General features: G+C 43.0%; 1 protein-coding gene across 1 annotated transcript in view; it reads left to right on the forward strand.

Annotated features, from left to right (window-relative positions):
- ACOXL (acyl-CoA oxidase like) overlaps positions 1–16,279 on the forward strand; it is a 486,411-nt gene that overhangs the window by 162,612 nt on the left and 307,520 nt on the right. Inside the window, exon 9 of the mRNA XM_068232279.1 lies at positions 8,200–8,332. Within this exon, the coding sequence (XP_068088380.1) occupies positions 8,200–8,332 (133 nt within the window). The remainder of the gene's footprint in view (positions 1–8,199; positions 8,333–16,279) is intronic.

Below are 16,279 nucleotides of genomic sequence, written 5' to 3' on the forward strand. Positions count from 1 at the left end.
TTGTCTTTTTCGTCAGGCTACCACCCACAGACTAATGGGCAGACGGAACGTATCAATCAGTCTTTGGAACAATTCCTAAGATGTTACGTTGCGGAAGCACAGACTGACTGGGTAAAATTTTTGCCCTTTGCGGAATTTGCACAAAATAATTTGAAGAATTCCTCATCTGGGTTCTCTCCATTCCAGATTGTGACAGGGAGATCACCCAAATTTTCCCCTTTTCCAGTCGTGTCATCCCCATTTCCAGCACTGGAGGATTGGCAAAGATCACTTAGGGACAATTGGGGAATTGTTAAGGGGAATTTGCAGAAGGCGTTCCAGAGTCAGAAGGGTCAAGCAGACAAAAGACGATCCGTGGAATGGAAGTTTCAGCCAGGGGAGTTAGTCTGGGTGTCCACACGTCACTTGACCCTGAAGCAGCCTTCTACCAAACTGGGTCCCAGGTTTGTGGGTCAATTCCCAGTAACCAAAAGAATCAATAACGTGACTTACGCCATTGATCTTCCTGCCAGCATGCGGGGCGTAAGGTCGTTTCATGTGTCCCTACTCAAACCTGCGGTCCAGGTGGGTTCCGCTCCTCCTCCCCCTGTGTTGGTAGATGACCAACCTGAATATGAGGTGGAAAAGATTTTAGATTCACGTGTTGTGCAAAACTCAGTACAATATCTCGTACACTGGAAAGGGTACGGCATTGAGGAGAGGCAATGGGTACCAGGGACGCGCATGCATGCAGACGAATTAAGGAGAGAATTTCATGCCTCACATCCCGAGAAACCTGGTGGGAGTTGTCCGGAGTCCACTCCTCGGGGGGGGGTACTGTGAGGAAACGCGGCGGAGCCGCCGTCTCTCACAGTGAGGCGGCTGTTTCCGCGTTCAGCAGCGCGTCACAACGCGAAAAAACCGCCGCATGCCGCTTAGGCAGAGCGGCGGAATCCGCATTGGTAACGGCGGAATCCGCATCAGAGGCGGCCCCCGCACTAGATACATTGCATGTGCATGACAGTACTGGTGTGGCTGGGACTGATAGTCCACCAAGATTCAGACTTACACGCGCGCGAGCACAGAGGCAGAGTTTAAATAGCAGTTAGAAGGGTGTCGGCTGACCAGCTGGGTCAGCTGACAAATTCCACTGCTCCCATTGGACCAGCAATTAGGGAGGTCCTGGAAAGGTCCTAGAGTATATATACTGCTGGTTGTTCACTTGCTCTTTGTCTGGCGTGCGATCACATATGTGGGAGCACCCAGATCCGTAGTCAGATCCGCAAGTGTGCCGGGACCAGCTGGAGCTGTAATCCTACACTTAGCTAGATTCTGTTGATAGCTAAAGTACTAGTTTGATTGTGATTATCTGTTATGACTTTTGCCTGCCTTGACTATCCTCCTGAACTCTGATCTTGTACCTCGATATTTCTGATACTCTGTTGCCGAACCTCGGCTCGTTCTTTGACTCTGCTTCTGCCTCCTGATTTTGTACCCCGATATATCTGATACCCCGTTGCTGAACCCTGCCTGTACTTTGACTCCGCCTTTGCCTCCTGATCTTGTACTTTATCTGTCCGTGTGTGTACGACCTGGCTTGTCCGACCCCGAGAACCGACCTTACTGTTAGAGGCGGTTCCTCGCTCTGTTAGTGATCCTTCCTCCTGAAGGTTGCTTTCAGTCTGTCCTTCCTACTGTCAGTCTGACTCCTCCCGTCTTGGAGAGCTCAAGTCTGCGGAAGGAATCTGTGCAGTTCTCCTTGCTGCACTGAGGCCTAGTCCTCAAAGTGTTACAGTTACACCAAACACTACACTCTACTCAGGTGAACAGAGGTTAGCTAGTATATCGGATTATCAGTGATACTGCAGATCACGTATAATCTGGTATACATCTGTATTTCCTGTGATACTGCAGATCACTGGTAATCAGATCCTCTCTGTGCTTCACCGATCGTTACAGCATCATTCTATAATATGTGCAGATTACACAACACTCAGCATTCAAAATGAGTCTTTCAGAGCAGTCTGTGAAGTAATGTCCTCTACTCTGGCAGAGGAAAAGTAAATAGTCCAGGAACAGTTGAGATAATAAAAGTCAGATAACAGCCCTCTCCACGACTAACTTAGTCGGAGAGCTTAATGGCTTGTTTGCATAGAGATAACAACTGGAGTTTCTCAACTCTTCCTGTACTGGAAACAATTACACTGATGTATCTGATCTTAATGTTTTATTTCTTAGCTGTGCTACACATACAAATCATAATATCATCATTTTTTTTTTCGCTTCAGTGTCTCTTTAAATGTAATTACATTTTACACTCTTATTACGTCTCAACAACATAATTCTAAAATTTGATTTGTGATACTACTCTGTAATACTGACACTTGTAAACCTTATTTGATATGAATATATTTGAGTTGAATACTCCTTTTAATTTTATGCTGTCATGTACATACATGTACATTTGCTGTACTGTTTCTTTTTAAAAAAAATAATAAAAATTTTACTGTTAAAAAAAAGAAGGTTGAGAAAGGCTGCCCTAGTCATACAGGTAGGCAAACATCTTTCTACTAGCTTTTTAAACCATAAAATCCTATCTGCAAAGCTTTCTTGGCACATCAAATATCCAGCATGAAAAATGAGAAAAAAATTGTACAAAATCTTATTTGCTTTATTTATTTATTTTTTATTTGTTCTCTGATGCCATCCTTCACATGAATAATGAAGGGTATAACTAATCCTGTTCCGATATTGGGAACAGCTTTAAATTGATTGTAGTGGTTTTACTACTTTTGTGGATTACAAAAGTGTTAATCCTAAAGGTGGCCCATACACTCATAGATTTCTCCCATCGATATCAAGCTGATTCCAGCACTCTGATCAAATTGGCTAGAAATGGCCTGGTTGATCATTCGATCGATTTTCGGGCAAAACTGATCGAATAGATTGATCAGATCAGAAGGAGATTCTGGTCAATTGGTGTCAGGTTGAGAGTGATGCAGAGCAAAACTGCAGTTCGATAGACACTTAATAGATTTCATTCTTTGTACCTAGTGTGTGGAACACATCACATTCCTGTCAGATGAAAGTGGCACTACGGCGAAAAATTGTAAAATTTAAAATCTGTGCAAACATATACAAATAAGAAGTACATTTTTTCCAGAGTAAAATGAGCCATAAATTACTTTTCTCCTATGTTGCTGTCACTTACAGTAGGTAGTAGAAATCTTACAGAAGTGACAGGTTTTGGACTAGTCCATCTCTTCATAGGGGATTCTCAGGGATTTATTTATTTTCAAAAGCATTTAGTGAATGGCAGTTGCTCTGTCCAACTGCCAAAAAACTGTGTAGCGAGCAGGGAAACTGGCCAGCATCATTGTTTAAATCCTTTTTAGGAAATATCTCTATAAGAAATAATAGCCTCGCTAAGAATCCCCTATGAAAAGATGGACGAGTCCAAAACCAGTCACTTCTCTCAGATTTCTACTACCTACTGTAAGTGACAGCAACATAAGAGAAAAGTAATTTATGGCTCATTTTACTCTGGAAAAAAACGTACTTTTTATTGGTCTATGTTTGCACAGATTTTAAATTTTACAATTTTTTGCCGTAGTGCCCCTTTAAATATGACAAGCATCGAACAGAAATCTATCAGATGGTTGAATCTGTTGGCCATGTATGAGGGACATATGACATGATGAGATAGGCATGAGTATGTACAGTGCCACCAAGCACACAAATAACTATGCTGTGTTCCTTTTTTTCTTTCTCTGCCTGAAAGAGTTAAACATCAGGTATGCAAGTGACAGTGTCTGTTCGGGAAAGGAGCGGGTCTGACTGGGTCAGACTATAGCATAACCCTCACTACTAAGCAATTACAGCCATAAAACACTTTTCTGTCATTAAATGGCTTCGGAGAGCAGGAAAGAGATAGGCCTCGATTCACAAATGTGCGCTAACTTAGTTAGCATGCCTAAAGACTTTGGACGTGCAAACTAGGGTGCTAAGTAGTTTGCAAATCTAAAGCTCTTACTGATCGCGCGCAAAGTTTAGCGCTGCGCGGTTAGCGCGAAACGTTGCAACAGCTGTGCTGAAAACGTTGCACCTGGTGCTCCCAAAACGTCGCATCAGGTGCACCCGAAATGGCTCACCTGATGAGACGTTTTGGGAGCACCGGATGCGATGGTTTCAGCGCACCCGGTGCGACGTTGCGCGCAAGCACATATTAGCGCGTTCAAACTACCTTTAGGCGTGCTAAAGGGCTATTCACAGGTGTGTTAACACTTAGCACCCTTTTGTGAATCAAGCCCATAGAAAGGGTCAATAATTCATAGATTTGAGCTCTGGCATACTTCAATGAAGGTGCCATTGAGCAGAGACAATGAAACAGTAAAAACTTAGAAACTAGATTTAAATATAAAATAATACTGTGGGATATATTAATAAAATATTTTTTAGGAGAAGGAGGATAGATACAATTGTTTTTCTCATCAGTTTATTTTAACCTCGGATATCCTCATACACATCTACGAGGACAGTCACCCGGCACAGATCTGGATTGTTCTCTCAGGAGGCAGTGTGGGGCTGACGCTGTACAGATGCTTCCTTAGCCTAGAGGCTAGCAATGCACCTATTACTTTGGAGGGAGGATGGGGGATGGCACACAACAGAGCAGCTTCCGGTGGATGGGTGCGCCCAAAACGTCGGGAGAACAATGTGCTTGGGAGGCACTAGAGCATTGCTAAGGAAAAGGAAAAATGGGAAGCCAGTAAAAACGGGCACAGTGCAGGAAAGCGGGTGCTGATAATTTGTAGATGAGGGGAGGTTAGTGTTAGATGTAAGGAGGGGTATATTTGTGTTCAGAGTAGGTGAGGGGAGGTTAGTGTTAGGTGTAGTTAGGGGTATGTTAGTGTTAGAATTCGGTGGGGGGAGGTTAGTGTTAGGTGTAGGTAGGGGTATGTTAGTGTTAGGGGTAGGTTGGTGTTAGTTGTAGGTAGGGGTGTGTTAGTGGTAGGTGGGGGGAGGTTAGTGTTAGGTGTAGGTAGGGGTATGTTAGTGTTAGGGGTAGGTTGGTGTTAGGTGTAGGTAGGGGTATGTTAGTGTAAGGGGTAGGTTGGTGTTAGGTGTAGGTAGGGGTATGTTAGTGTAAGGGGTAGGTTGGTGTTAGGTGTAGGTAGGGGGAGATTAGTGTTAGAAGTTGGTGGGGGAGGTTAGTGTTAGATGTAGGTAGGGGTATGTTAGAGTTAGGAGTCAGTGGGGGGAGGTTAATGTTAGGTGAAGGTAGGGGTATGTTAGAAGTGTGTGTGGGGAGGTTAGTGTTAGGTGTAGGTAGGGGTATGTTAGCGTTAGGAGTCGGTGGAGGGAGGTTAGTGTTAGGTGTAGGTAGGGGTATGTTAGTATTAGGGGTAGGTGGGGGAAGGTTGGTGTTAGGTGTAGGTAGGGGTATGTTAGTTTTAGAAGCTGGGGGGGGGGGATTCGTGTCAGGTGTAGGTAGGGGTATGTTAGTGTTAGGAGTAGGTGAAGGGAGGTTAGTGTTAGGAGTAGGTGGGGGGAGGTTGGTGTTGGTAGTAGTTGAGGGGAGGTTAGTGTTAGGAGTAGGTGGGGGGAGGTTAGTGTTAGGTGTAGGTAGTGATACAGTATCTTAGTGTTAGGAGTAGGTGGGGGTGGGGGTTTGATGCTATATGTAGGTGAGGGTATCCTAGTGTTAGGAGTAGGTGGGGGGGAAGGTTGATGTTAGATGTAGATAGTGGTATCCTAGTGTTAGGAGTAGGTGGGGCGGTTGATATTAGGTGTAGGTAGGGGTATGTTAGTGTTAGGAATAGGTGGGGGGTTGATGTTAGGTGTAGATAGGGGTATGTTAGTGTTATGAGTAGGTGGGGAGGGGGGGGGGGTGATGTTAGATGTAGGTAGGGGCTATCTTAGTGTTAGGAGTAGGTGGGGGTGGTTGATGTTGATGTTAGGTGTAGGTAGGGGTATGATAGTGTTATGAGTAGGTGAGGGGAGATTAGTGTTAGATGTAAAAATAAACATTAAAAGTAATAAGTAAAATAATGGATATTCCACTGCCAGCATTACCAGGTGCCTTTATTAGATGTATGCCTAATTTTGGACGTGTAGTGACAGACAATTCTTACTTTTTCATAGATCAGAGTATAAAATGCAGCCCTTATCTATATTGATGTGGTGCCTGTATAGCAAAAGCACAGACAGGGAAAACAGTTATGTTCTTGCTATTTTGGCCGTTTTGGGATTTGCTGATACTGTGTCTGAAGGTGGAAAAATGTCTTACATGATATTGTATAATAGGCCACATGACTGTGAGTTGTGTGGTAATGTTAACACAGCACAATTCTTGTGGCTTTCATCTACAGTGAAACCAGATAAGAAATGTCTCATGGATGTGCAGTAAATATGAGAGTAAACATAACATGTTTAATTAACCACAATAGCATATATATCTGACTTTATATTTGATTTGCCTGATGACACATTCTCATAGTTCATCTTAATGACTTTTGTGTAAGGAGCAGCATGCAGCACCACACATTTATCAAATGTGTGAGTTGCTTGTACTATACCAGTAAACATGGCTGAAGTGCTGCTGTCAGCATTTCTGCTCAAGGCTGGGTGGTGTTTCTGACCCGGCTGTTTCTTCTTACACACTCCTAGGGGTTCAGGTTCACCATGAGCGTGCTGAGGGATCTGTAACTCTGGGTGTTTCATTGCCTACCCCATAGAGCCATATTCATCCATCCATATTAACACAGTGCATGCACTGTGAGGATCAACCCATCCGAAACAGTCTGTATGCATGTTGGATTAGCGTGGCTCTGTAATATTAACAAGCTGACTCATGATTGCATTCCAGCAGTTCTGGAAGTGTGTTTAGCTAGCAGGGACAACAAAGGGAAAATTTGCCTATTCAGCAGTGATGCATTGTGGGAGACCTCATATGCTCACTCCAACCTGAATAATCACAAATACCAAGGGCTTTTTGGTGCTTTTTTTTATCCCCTTACACACTCCTAGGAGTTCGGGTTCACCATGAGCTTGTTAGGTAATCTGTACAATCTATAGGGAGACTGTTGGATGTGGTTGCTGTACCTCAAGAGGTGTTATCTGGCATTGAATGTGATTGGAGGAGCCAATGAGCAGTGCTTTGATGGTCTGCTGTGGTGACTGAGTTTGTAAGGATTTCAAGGAGAACTGGGAGGAGAAGGCGAGGGCCTTTTTAATAATCATTCCAAAAGAATAAAGAAAACTGATATGTGTAATAACCCAATAACTTTAAGTGGCATGAACGCTTACGACCCTTTTCCACTGAGTAGCCTTTAGTTGGGTTTTTGGATCTGCAAATTGTGGCACTCTCCATTGCTTGTGTTGCAATGCAGTGTGATTCTAACTATATTGCAACACAATGCCGGACTGTGGAGTCGGTACAAAAATCATCTGACTCAGACTCCTCAGTTTATTGAAACCACCGTCTCCGACTCCAGGTTCCCAACATTGTTCTGATTCCTTGACTCTGACTCCACAGCCCTGGTTGCATCAAATCAACTAAAAACCGCAGCGCAAGTGCGGATTGTTTTTCTCCTCTGTACTTGTGATTGGCAGTGGAAAAAAGCCCATAAAGTATACTTGACTTGAGGCAAAGCTACCTAAGCTAAGCACAGAGGCAGGTTCATGCTTGATCCACATACCTCTGTGTGTTGTCCGTTCTTCTCCTTGTTCCCCTCAGCCCCAATAATAAATCCACGAAAAATGTGACCAATATACAGATATAGTCTGCACTGCAAATATTCTGTTTTTTTTGGCCTTGTATTAATTAGATCACCATTCCTGACCAAATGTAGGCCTCACATGAACATGTAAACTCTCTCTCTCTCTCTCTCTCTCTCTCTCTCTCTCTCTCTCTCTCTAGCTCTCTCTCTAGCTCTCTCTATCTTTCTTACACATATACCCTCTCTTTCTCTCTGTCTCCCCCCCCTCTCTCTGTCTGTTTCTCTCTCTCTTGCTCTCTTACACACATACCCTCGCTCTCTCCCCCCACCCCCCTCTCTGTCTGTCTGTCTCTCTTACACACATACCCTCTCTTGCTTGCTGTCTATCTCTCATGCATGAACACATACTTCTACCCTCATACAAATAGTCAAACATGAGAATTTTTCAGAATGTTTTAGTGCCTTTTTAATAAAATGTTGTGCATTGTGTATTCTTCAGGTTTGGCTCAGTTTCTCCTGATGGAAAATACCGTTCATCCATTCCAAACATTGGTGCCCGATTTAACGCAATGCTTGCAGCTCTTACACCAACAAGACTAGCGCTAACATTCCAGGCTTTGGGCGCTATGAAGGTACTTGTTTAGCACTAATCCTAACAACTAATGCTTACCCGACACATATTCAGTTCAGAAAAACTGTCCGCTCTGCAAATAAGTAAAGGTGTTCATTAAGTTGCCATGTGTCTGCCATTCGTGTCTGGAAATTGGAAGGGTTCTCAAAAGAGGCAAACACTTCTCTTCCACCCCATTGCCATTAGTGATGCTTGAGGTGCTCCTGGGAATCATAAAGCAGCCCTAAACTGTGCTTAAAGTGAACCAGAAATGGAGCACCCTCATGTATTTTACCATATATATCAGTGGGAACATTAGAGAAAACACCTACCCTGCTCTCTGTTTCATTCTTCACTGTTCAGCTTGCTTCTTATCAGCCCTGATAAAATCCCAGACTGAGCATTCAGTCTGGCTTTGCTAGAATGACTAAGCTATAATGTTTCCTGAGCAGAGCCACAAGGGGGCAGGCGTGGGCTTGAAAAGACATCACAGAAGACAGACTCAGCTATAAAGATTCCTGAGCAAAGCCAGACTGAATGCTCAGTCAGGGATTTTATCAGGGCTGATAAGAAGCAAGATGAACAGTGAAGAATGAAACAGAGAGCACGGTAGGTGTTTTCTCCAATGTTCCCAATGATATATATGGTAAAATACATGAAGGTGCTTCGTCTCTGGTTTACTTTAAGAAGCAGATGCCATTGTTGAAACTGCATACTGCACATCTGCACCAACTTAAATAATGGATTTAAACAAGTTCCTAATGTTTGCTAAACTTCTGAAAATGGAAGCCCCGGCATGACTCATTCCCTTTCCACCACCACTAATCATTACCATCCTTTAAAAAGACCTAAGAACAGTGGGGCAAGGGTCAGGTTCTAGTCAGATTTGCAGGCATGTTGGGATCCAACAAATAGAGTCCGCGTAGCCCTGTTTTCTAAAACGAACATTGCATTTTTAGTGCACTTCAGATTTGTTTAATGTAAGGCAGGCGCTAGCAAAACATTATTTTGTTTTTCTGACTTAGGAGACACAATATGTTAATAGGATTATTTTAGCAGCTTTCCCACGATAAGATACTAGGAAAAGTTAGATATTTAGTCTGAAATGCATTAACTGATTACTTGTGTGCCTCTATAGTTTAGGTGCAGCTTTGATATATTATAAAACCGTTATAAAACCGTTTAAATTATGTCCCTATCACAATGTTTCGCGCCAATATTTTATTTGGAAATAAAGGTGCATTTTATTCAGTTTTGCATCCATCGCTAATTACAAGCCCATAGTTAATAAAGTAACAGTGTTATACCCTCTTGACATAAATATTTAAAAAGTTCAGTCCCTAAGGTAACTATTTATGTTTTCGTTTTTTTATTGTATTTTTTTTTGTTTTTTAAATTACAAAAAAAAAATTGGGGAGTGTGGGAGGTAATGAGTTAATTTTATTGTGTAAAACTAATGTATTTGTATATGTAAAATGCTTTAGGGTGTAGTTTAACTATTTGGCCACAAGATGGCCACAGTGAGTCTTTGTTCATGCGACCTGTAAGCGTCCTTAAGCGTCCGGAAGGACGCTTACAGGAAGCACTATGCGGCTGGGAAAATCACAATGATCGCGCTGTTTCTCATAGAAGCAGCAGATCATTGCGGGGGCTTAGATCAACGAACGGGAATGGATTTTCCCGTTCATTGATCTCCGGGTAAGCGGGCAGCGGTGTGCACGAGCGGCAGGAGCCGCGCACGAGCCGCGGGAGCGCGGACAGCGGCGGTAGGGCGAGAGGTACGGATTTCTCCGTCCCTTGGTTTTATAAGGATGGAAAAAGGGACAGAGAAATCCGTACCGCGGGGGGTAAAGTGGTTAAAAGGGTGCAGGGAATAGCTGATAATAAAATATCTGTAAGATTACCTACATTCTACTACTTAAAGGACCACTATCGCGAAAAATTTAAAATACTTGCAAACATATACAAATAAGAGGTAATGTTTTTCCTGAGTAAAATGAGCCATAAATTACTCTTCTCTTCTGTTGCTGTCACTTACAGTAGGTAGTAACGCAACAGTTGAGTCTCTATCCTCCCAATACTTTCTCCATGCCCTACTCCCCCTACCCTCTGGATACCTAAACGGGGGGATCTCTGGCTACTATGGTGTTTGCAATTCATGTATATATTGTTAAACTCAGTTCCAGTTATGTGCCTTGCATGTAGGTGATACAGGGTTTTTTCTCTAACAATTTACATACTGCTATTTATATTCAAGGCTATTAGTTGTGTGTCACTACCCTTTCGTATTCTGGCTCTATTATTATACCCTGCGGGTTACTTTGCTCAACTATGAACAAGTTTACACTACTGCCTATACATTGCAAAATGACACTCAGTTCATAATCGTATGGTTATACTTTAACAAAGTATGCAGAATATGAGGGTGCTCAACAATCAATTGATCCTCTTTCGCTATATATTGATGTCATCTGGAGGGAGAGGAATGCATTGGAGATTGCCTATAAATTGTGTAGTCAGGTACAGATACCCTAACATCTCTAGAGGTTGCAGACAAAAATATATGAATGTTGCATATTTTTATTATTTCATCCCCAGGGGTTTAACCATATAGTTCTCTTCAAATGTATATGTGTGTGTGTGTGTGTGTGTGTGTGTGTGGGGGGGGGGGGGGCATCTGGCTAATTAATAATGGATGCCACCTTTGGCTAGCTATATTGAGGGCTACCTAATACTGGTGAGCACCTCTGGGTACCGCATTGCAATAGTGTGCCCGAATCTATGGGGTGGGGGCGCAATTTATAGACCCTCGCGCTGGGAGCTCTATAGCTTAGAAATTGCCCTAAAGCGAAAAGATCAGTGGTTTTGCACCCTCTTTGTACAAAATATAATGTTAAATTAGGCTGCAATGAGTAAATGGGATTACTCACACTCCCAACGCAAAAACCAAGAAAAACTCAAAATTAACTCATGCGCCAATAATCACCTTCATAAAGTAATTGATTTTATTCATTAAAAATAAATGCACTAAAATACAAATACGTATACTTCAATGAGTGCAAGCAGACACTGGTCAACTATCTCAGTACTACCCTCTAATAGGAAGTAGTTCGGCACACACCGCAACTGCTAACTTTAGACGGCCCGCTAAGTAAACTTCATTTTCCAGCACACAATTGCACATAACCCATAAAATTGCCCAAAATCCACAACTTTGCACAAAGCCCAAAATGCACCCTCCTAGTGATAGGGAATTGTCCCTCGTTAATACCTTTTTGAATAAAACCTTTTTGAATAAAAATTGCACCTCAATATGTCTTTAAATGCACCAGCACTATTTCTATTGTTTGTCTTTAGGTACCATCAATTTAATCAGATTTGTTAAAAGCTCATTCACTCTGGTAAGCAGCGTAAAGGCAAGCCAGTTCAATGCACTGTGTAGCGTGATAATGGCGTCTTGCAGAGTCATACAGTTTAGTATTTTATACACTGCATGGATAGCAATCAACGTGCTGCGGAAAGAGATGTAAACAGTTGGATCACCCACGCAGCCTGATCCTCAGTCTGTCCCGAGCGTGCACGCTTGCTGGTAACTTTAGTTCCTCAGATGAAAACCGGAACAATGAGGGTGACGTCAGCTCTAGAGATAACCAATGCCGACTAGTTTCGGTAGGACCGCCTACCTTCTTCAGGGCGTATCTTCATTAGTTCATCAGCTCTTTTTACTTCATAGCTCCACCCCTTCTTTCTACGTCACTCGTTCTGATACGTAGTCAGTGTTACAATGCATTCTTTTTTCTAAACCTGGAGGCAAGTGTATATGTTACGGCCAGAACCCGAAGTGTGGCCACTTCGCGTTCTGGCCAGCCACTTCGGGTTCTGGCCGGCCAATGTGCGAAGTGGCTGCAGCGCAGCGGCCAATGTTAGAAATGTAATGTTTAAATGTATTAAAACCTGCTTAATTTCATGAAATATAGCCGGCGGCAATGTAATAGATGAAGCCGCCGGCTTTCGCACTGCCTCCTCCCCGACCCCCCCCTCCCCCGCCTCTCTCCTCTCACTGCCTCCTATACAATATACGGAGCAGCCGGGGACACACGGAGAGTCGTTCGTTGTGGCAGGGGCAGCAGAGCGGGGAGGCTGCAGACATTGCTTCTGCCAGCACCCGCTCTGCAGGAACGGCAGGATTCCCCTGCCGCGGCGAACGACTCTCGGGGACACGCGTGTCCCCGGCTGCTCCGTATGTTGTATAGGAGGCAGGGAGAGGAGAGAGGCAGGGAGAGGAGAGAGGCGGGGGGGGGGGGGGGGGAGGAGGAGGAGAGGAGGCAGTGCGAAAGCCGGCGGCTTCATCTATTACATTGCCGCCGGCTATATTTCATGAAATTGAGCAGGTTTTAATACATTTAAACATTACATTTCTAACATTGGCCGCTGCGCTGCGGCCACTTCGCACATTGGCCGGCCAGAACCCGAAGTGGCTGGCCAGAACGCGAAGTGGCCACACTTCGGGTTCTGGCCGTAACATATATATTAAACTCTATTTGTCAAATAGAGTTTTTCTGTTTGTCTGATTAAATTGATGGTACCTAAAGACAAACAACAGAAATAGTGCTGGTGCATTTAAAGACATATTGAGGTGCAATTTTTATTCAAAAAGGTTTTATTCAAAAAGGTATTAACGAGGGACAATTCCCTATCACTAGGAGGGTGCATTTTGGGCTTTGTGCAAAGTTGTGGATTTTGTGCAATTTTATGGGTTATGTGCAATTGTGTGCTGGAAAACGAAGTTTACTTAGCGAGCTATGAAGTAAAAAGAGCTGGTGAACTAATGAAGATACGCCCTGAAGAAGGTAGGCGGTCCTACCGAAACTAGTCGGCATTGGTTATCTCTAGAGGTGACGTCACCCTCATTGTTCCGGTTTTCATCTGAGGAATTAAAGTTACCAGCAAGCGTGCACGCTCGGGACAGACTGAAGATCAGTAGAAGAGCCGCCGGCCGGGGCTCTCACTGTCAAACGAACGTTGCAGATTACAAGCTTCAAAACCTACGCTACCTATCTCTGCGAGGCTGCGTGAGTGATCCAACTGTTTACATCTCTTTCCGCAGCACGTTGATTGCTATCCATGCAGTGTATAAAATACTAAACTGTATGACTCTGCAAGACGCCATTATCACGCTACACAGTGCATTGAACTGGCTTGCCTTTACGCTGCTTACCAGAGTGAATGAGCTTTTAACAAATCTGATTAAATTGATGGTACCTAAAGACAAACAATAGAAATAGTGCTGGTGCATTTAAAGACATATTGAGGTGCAATTTTTATTCAAAAAGGTTTTATTCAAAAAGGTATTAACGAGGGACAATTCCCTATCACTAGGAGGGTGCATTTTGGGCTTTGTGCAAAGTTGTGGATTTTGTGCAATTTTATGGGTTATGTGCAATTGTGTGCTGGAAAACGAAGTTTACTTAGCGGGCCGTCTAAAGTTAGCAGTTGCGGTGTGTGCCGAACTACTTCCTATTAGAGGGTAGTACTGAGATAGTTGACCAGTGTCTGCTTGCACTCATTGAAGTATACGTATTTGTATTTTAGTGCATTTATTTTTAATGAATAAAATCAATTACTTTATGAAGGTGATTATTGGCGCATGAGTTAATTTTGAGTTTTTCTTAGAAATTGCCCTGCCTAATACCCCCCTGGTGGTGCCTGAATATAATCCCCCTGGTAGTGCCTAACCTTAACCCACTATTCTGTCAGGAACCCTTTTCAACTGTTTCGTTGGGTCCGGGAGCCCTTGTGTGGTCACAACCTCTGTATCCCCTATGTCACTGCTGCTTGAATAAACTGTTTTTAAACAGTCCTTACAGATTTTATAGTTGTAAACTAAGGTCGATTCCCACTTGCTATGGTCCATTTGGCACAGAGCGGAGCTATCCAGTTCTGTGTCTGATTTGCTCTGTTTTGTCACTGAGTTTGCAAGAAAACAGAGCAACATAGTCACCTATGAATCTTCTTGTCTGGAAAAATGCACAGGTCAGGACTTTGCATTCTGTTTACTGCAACACAGCTACTGATCCGTTTTTAAGTACAAGTGAAAGTTGACCCTATTTCTAACAATAGGATCAGCTTCCTGCATTTCTCTACGCTGCAGAAAACCTAGCAAACGGGTATGTGGGAGCTGAGTCTAACTTTTAGCACTTATTATCTTCCTTCAGTTATAGAAGATGAGATGATCTAGTACTCTGGACTAGGGATGATCAACGAGAGGCAAATCTTTCCAAGTTCATGCAGTATTATGTACATTTTTATGCAAATATATGCAGCTTGAAAATGAACCAATCAAGTCCCACCCAAGTTTAAACTGATTGGTCCATTTTCAAACTGCATATATTGACATAAAAATTTACATAAATCTGCATGAACTTGGAAATATTTGCATCTCCTTAATCATCCCTACTCTGTAGCTCTCACCAATACATCAGGGCTGTCATGTGCATGTAAGGTTCTTAGAAGAGATGGCCGGACTGAACCCCTCACCCGAGAACTGTCTAATGTGTGTGTGAGGCTTTAGTCTGTGCAAAAGACAAGAGAATATGGGCTGCACTTTGAAGAAAGAAGATTTGCCATGTTTTGAAAGAAGTTCTGCACAGTAAGAGTTGTCAATATGTGTAATATGTTAACCGCTACCTGCCCCATTACCGTGAAAATAAGTCTCTGCATTTTCTTCCCTACTAGATCCTAGATAACACTGTTTATAGCCATTGTTTATCATCTCAGAGATCAATTTTGTTGAAAAGGAATGACAGCAACCCCCTCCCCTCGGGGAGTTCAGCAGCAGGGCTAATTAGTAAACAAGTTGTAAAATATACATTCCAGGAGCAGACAGATGTAAGAATTCAAGAGTTATATACAATGTGTTACTAATACATTATGAAAACAAAGGAACTGTTTACATAAACAGGAGAGATAGACAAATAAAATGTGTGGGTTTAATGTACAATAGAACTGCGTGAACGCTATAATGTATGAAAGTGGATAAATTGTGTATTTTTCACTTTTTTCTTTCTGTTTTTTTCTTTTTTTTTAGAAAATAATATGAATACTAAAAACAAATATCAGCCACAAAAAGCCTTATTTGTCCTGAAAAAAAAAATCTATAGATCATGTAGTGGTGATAATTATAATTATTTATTACGTTATAGCCAAACTAATCAGAGCTGAGCTAAACTGTGAAAATGACCAGGGTAAGGAAGAGGCTAAACGACCCATGAATTTGGGTGGGGGGTGGGGGGGGGGGGTAGGATTTAATGAAGCCCATCAAGGGCTAAATTACCTTACCTCAGGAAGGCTAATGCTGCTTGTTGTCTTTGGGCTCCTTCCTGTTCCCCATCTCAGTCCTCTTCTTTGACTGGTTTAGTCAGTCAAAGAGCCTCTCGAAAGTTTCCCGCAGTGGTGATGAGTGGTTCAGAGCTGCGCATGCACGAGTTCCAAGGCACGAATGCTGAGCAAATGGAAGTGCTCGTGCGCAAGCACTTTCTTTCTTAGGGAATGTACAGTTCTGAACTCGCTCATGTTTAGTTCAGAATCACTTGTTGCCGCAGGGGAAAACTTCCAGGAGGCTTGAGAGAGAAAAGTACTGGCAACGGGGTATGGGATGGACCCCAGAGACAACCAGCAGTATCATGCTTTTCTGAATAAGGTAATCTAGCCCTACATGAGATTAATTCAATTGGACCTCCCCAGATTCAAGAGTGCTTTAACACAGTAGTTATGGCACATTCTATATTTGCATTTGAATAAAGCTCAAACCGCAACTGCCTAGGATGCTGTTGGCTGCACTGCTCTGCACAGCCATTTAGGGGCATGATTAATGTGCCCCTCTCTGACTGGAACCAGTTGGAGTTGCGACTGGGGGCTGCAACGGCAGTACAGAGGGCACGATTGGCATCATTTTTTCATTTTTCCTCGC

Source organism: Hyperolius riggenbachi, chromosome 4 (genome assembly GCF_040937935.1).
Source record: "Hyperolius riggenbachi isolate aHypRig1 chromosome 4, aHypRig1.pri, whole genome shotgun sequence".
NCBI lineage: Eukaryota > Metazoa > Chordata > Amphibia > Anura > Hyperoliidae > Hyperolius > Hyperolius riggenbachi.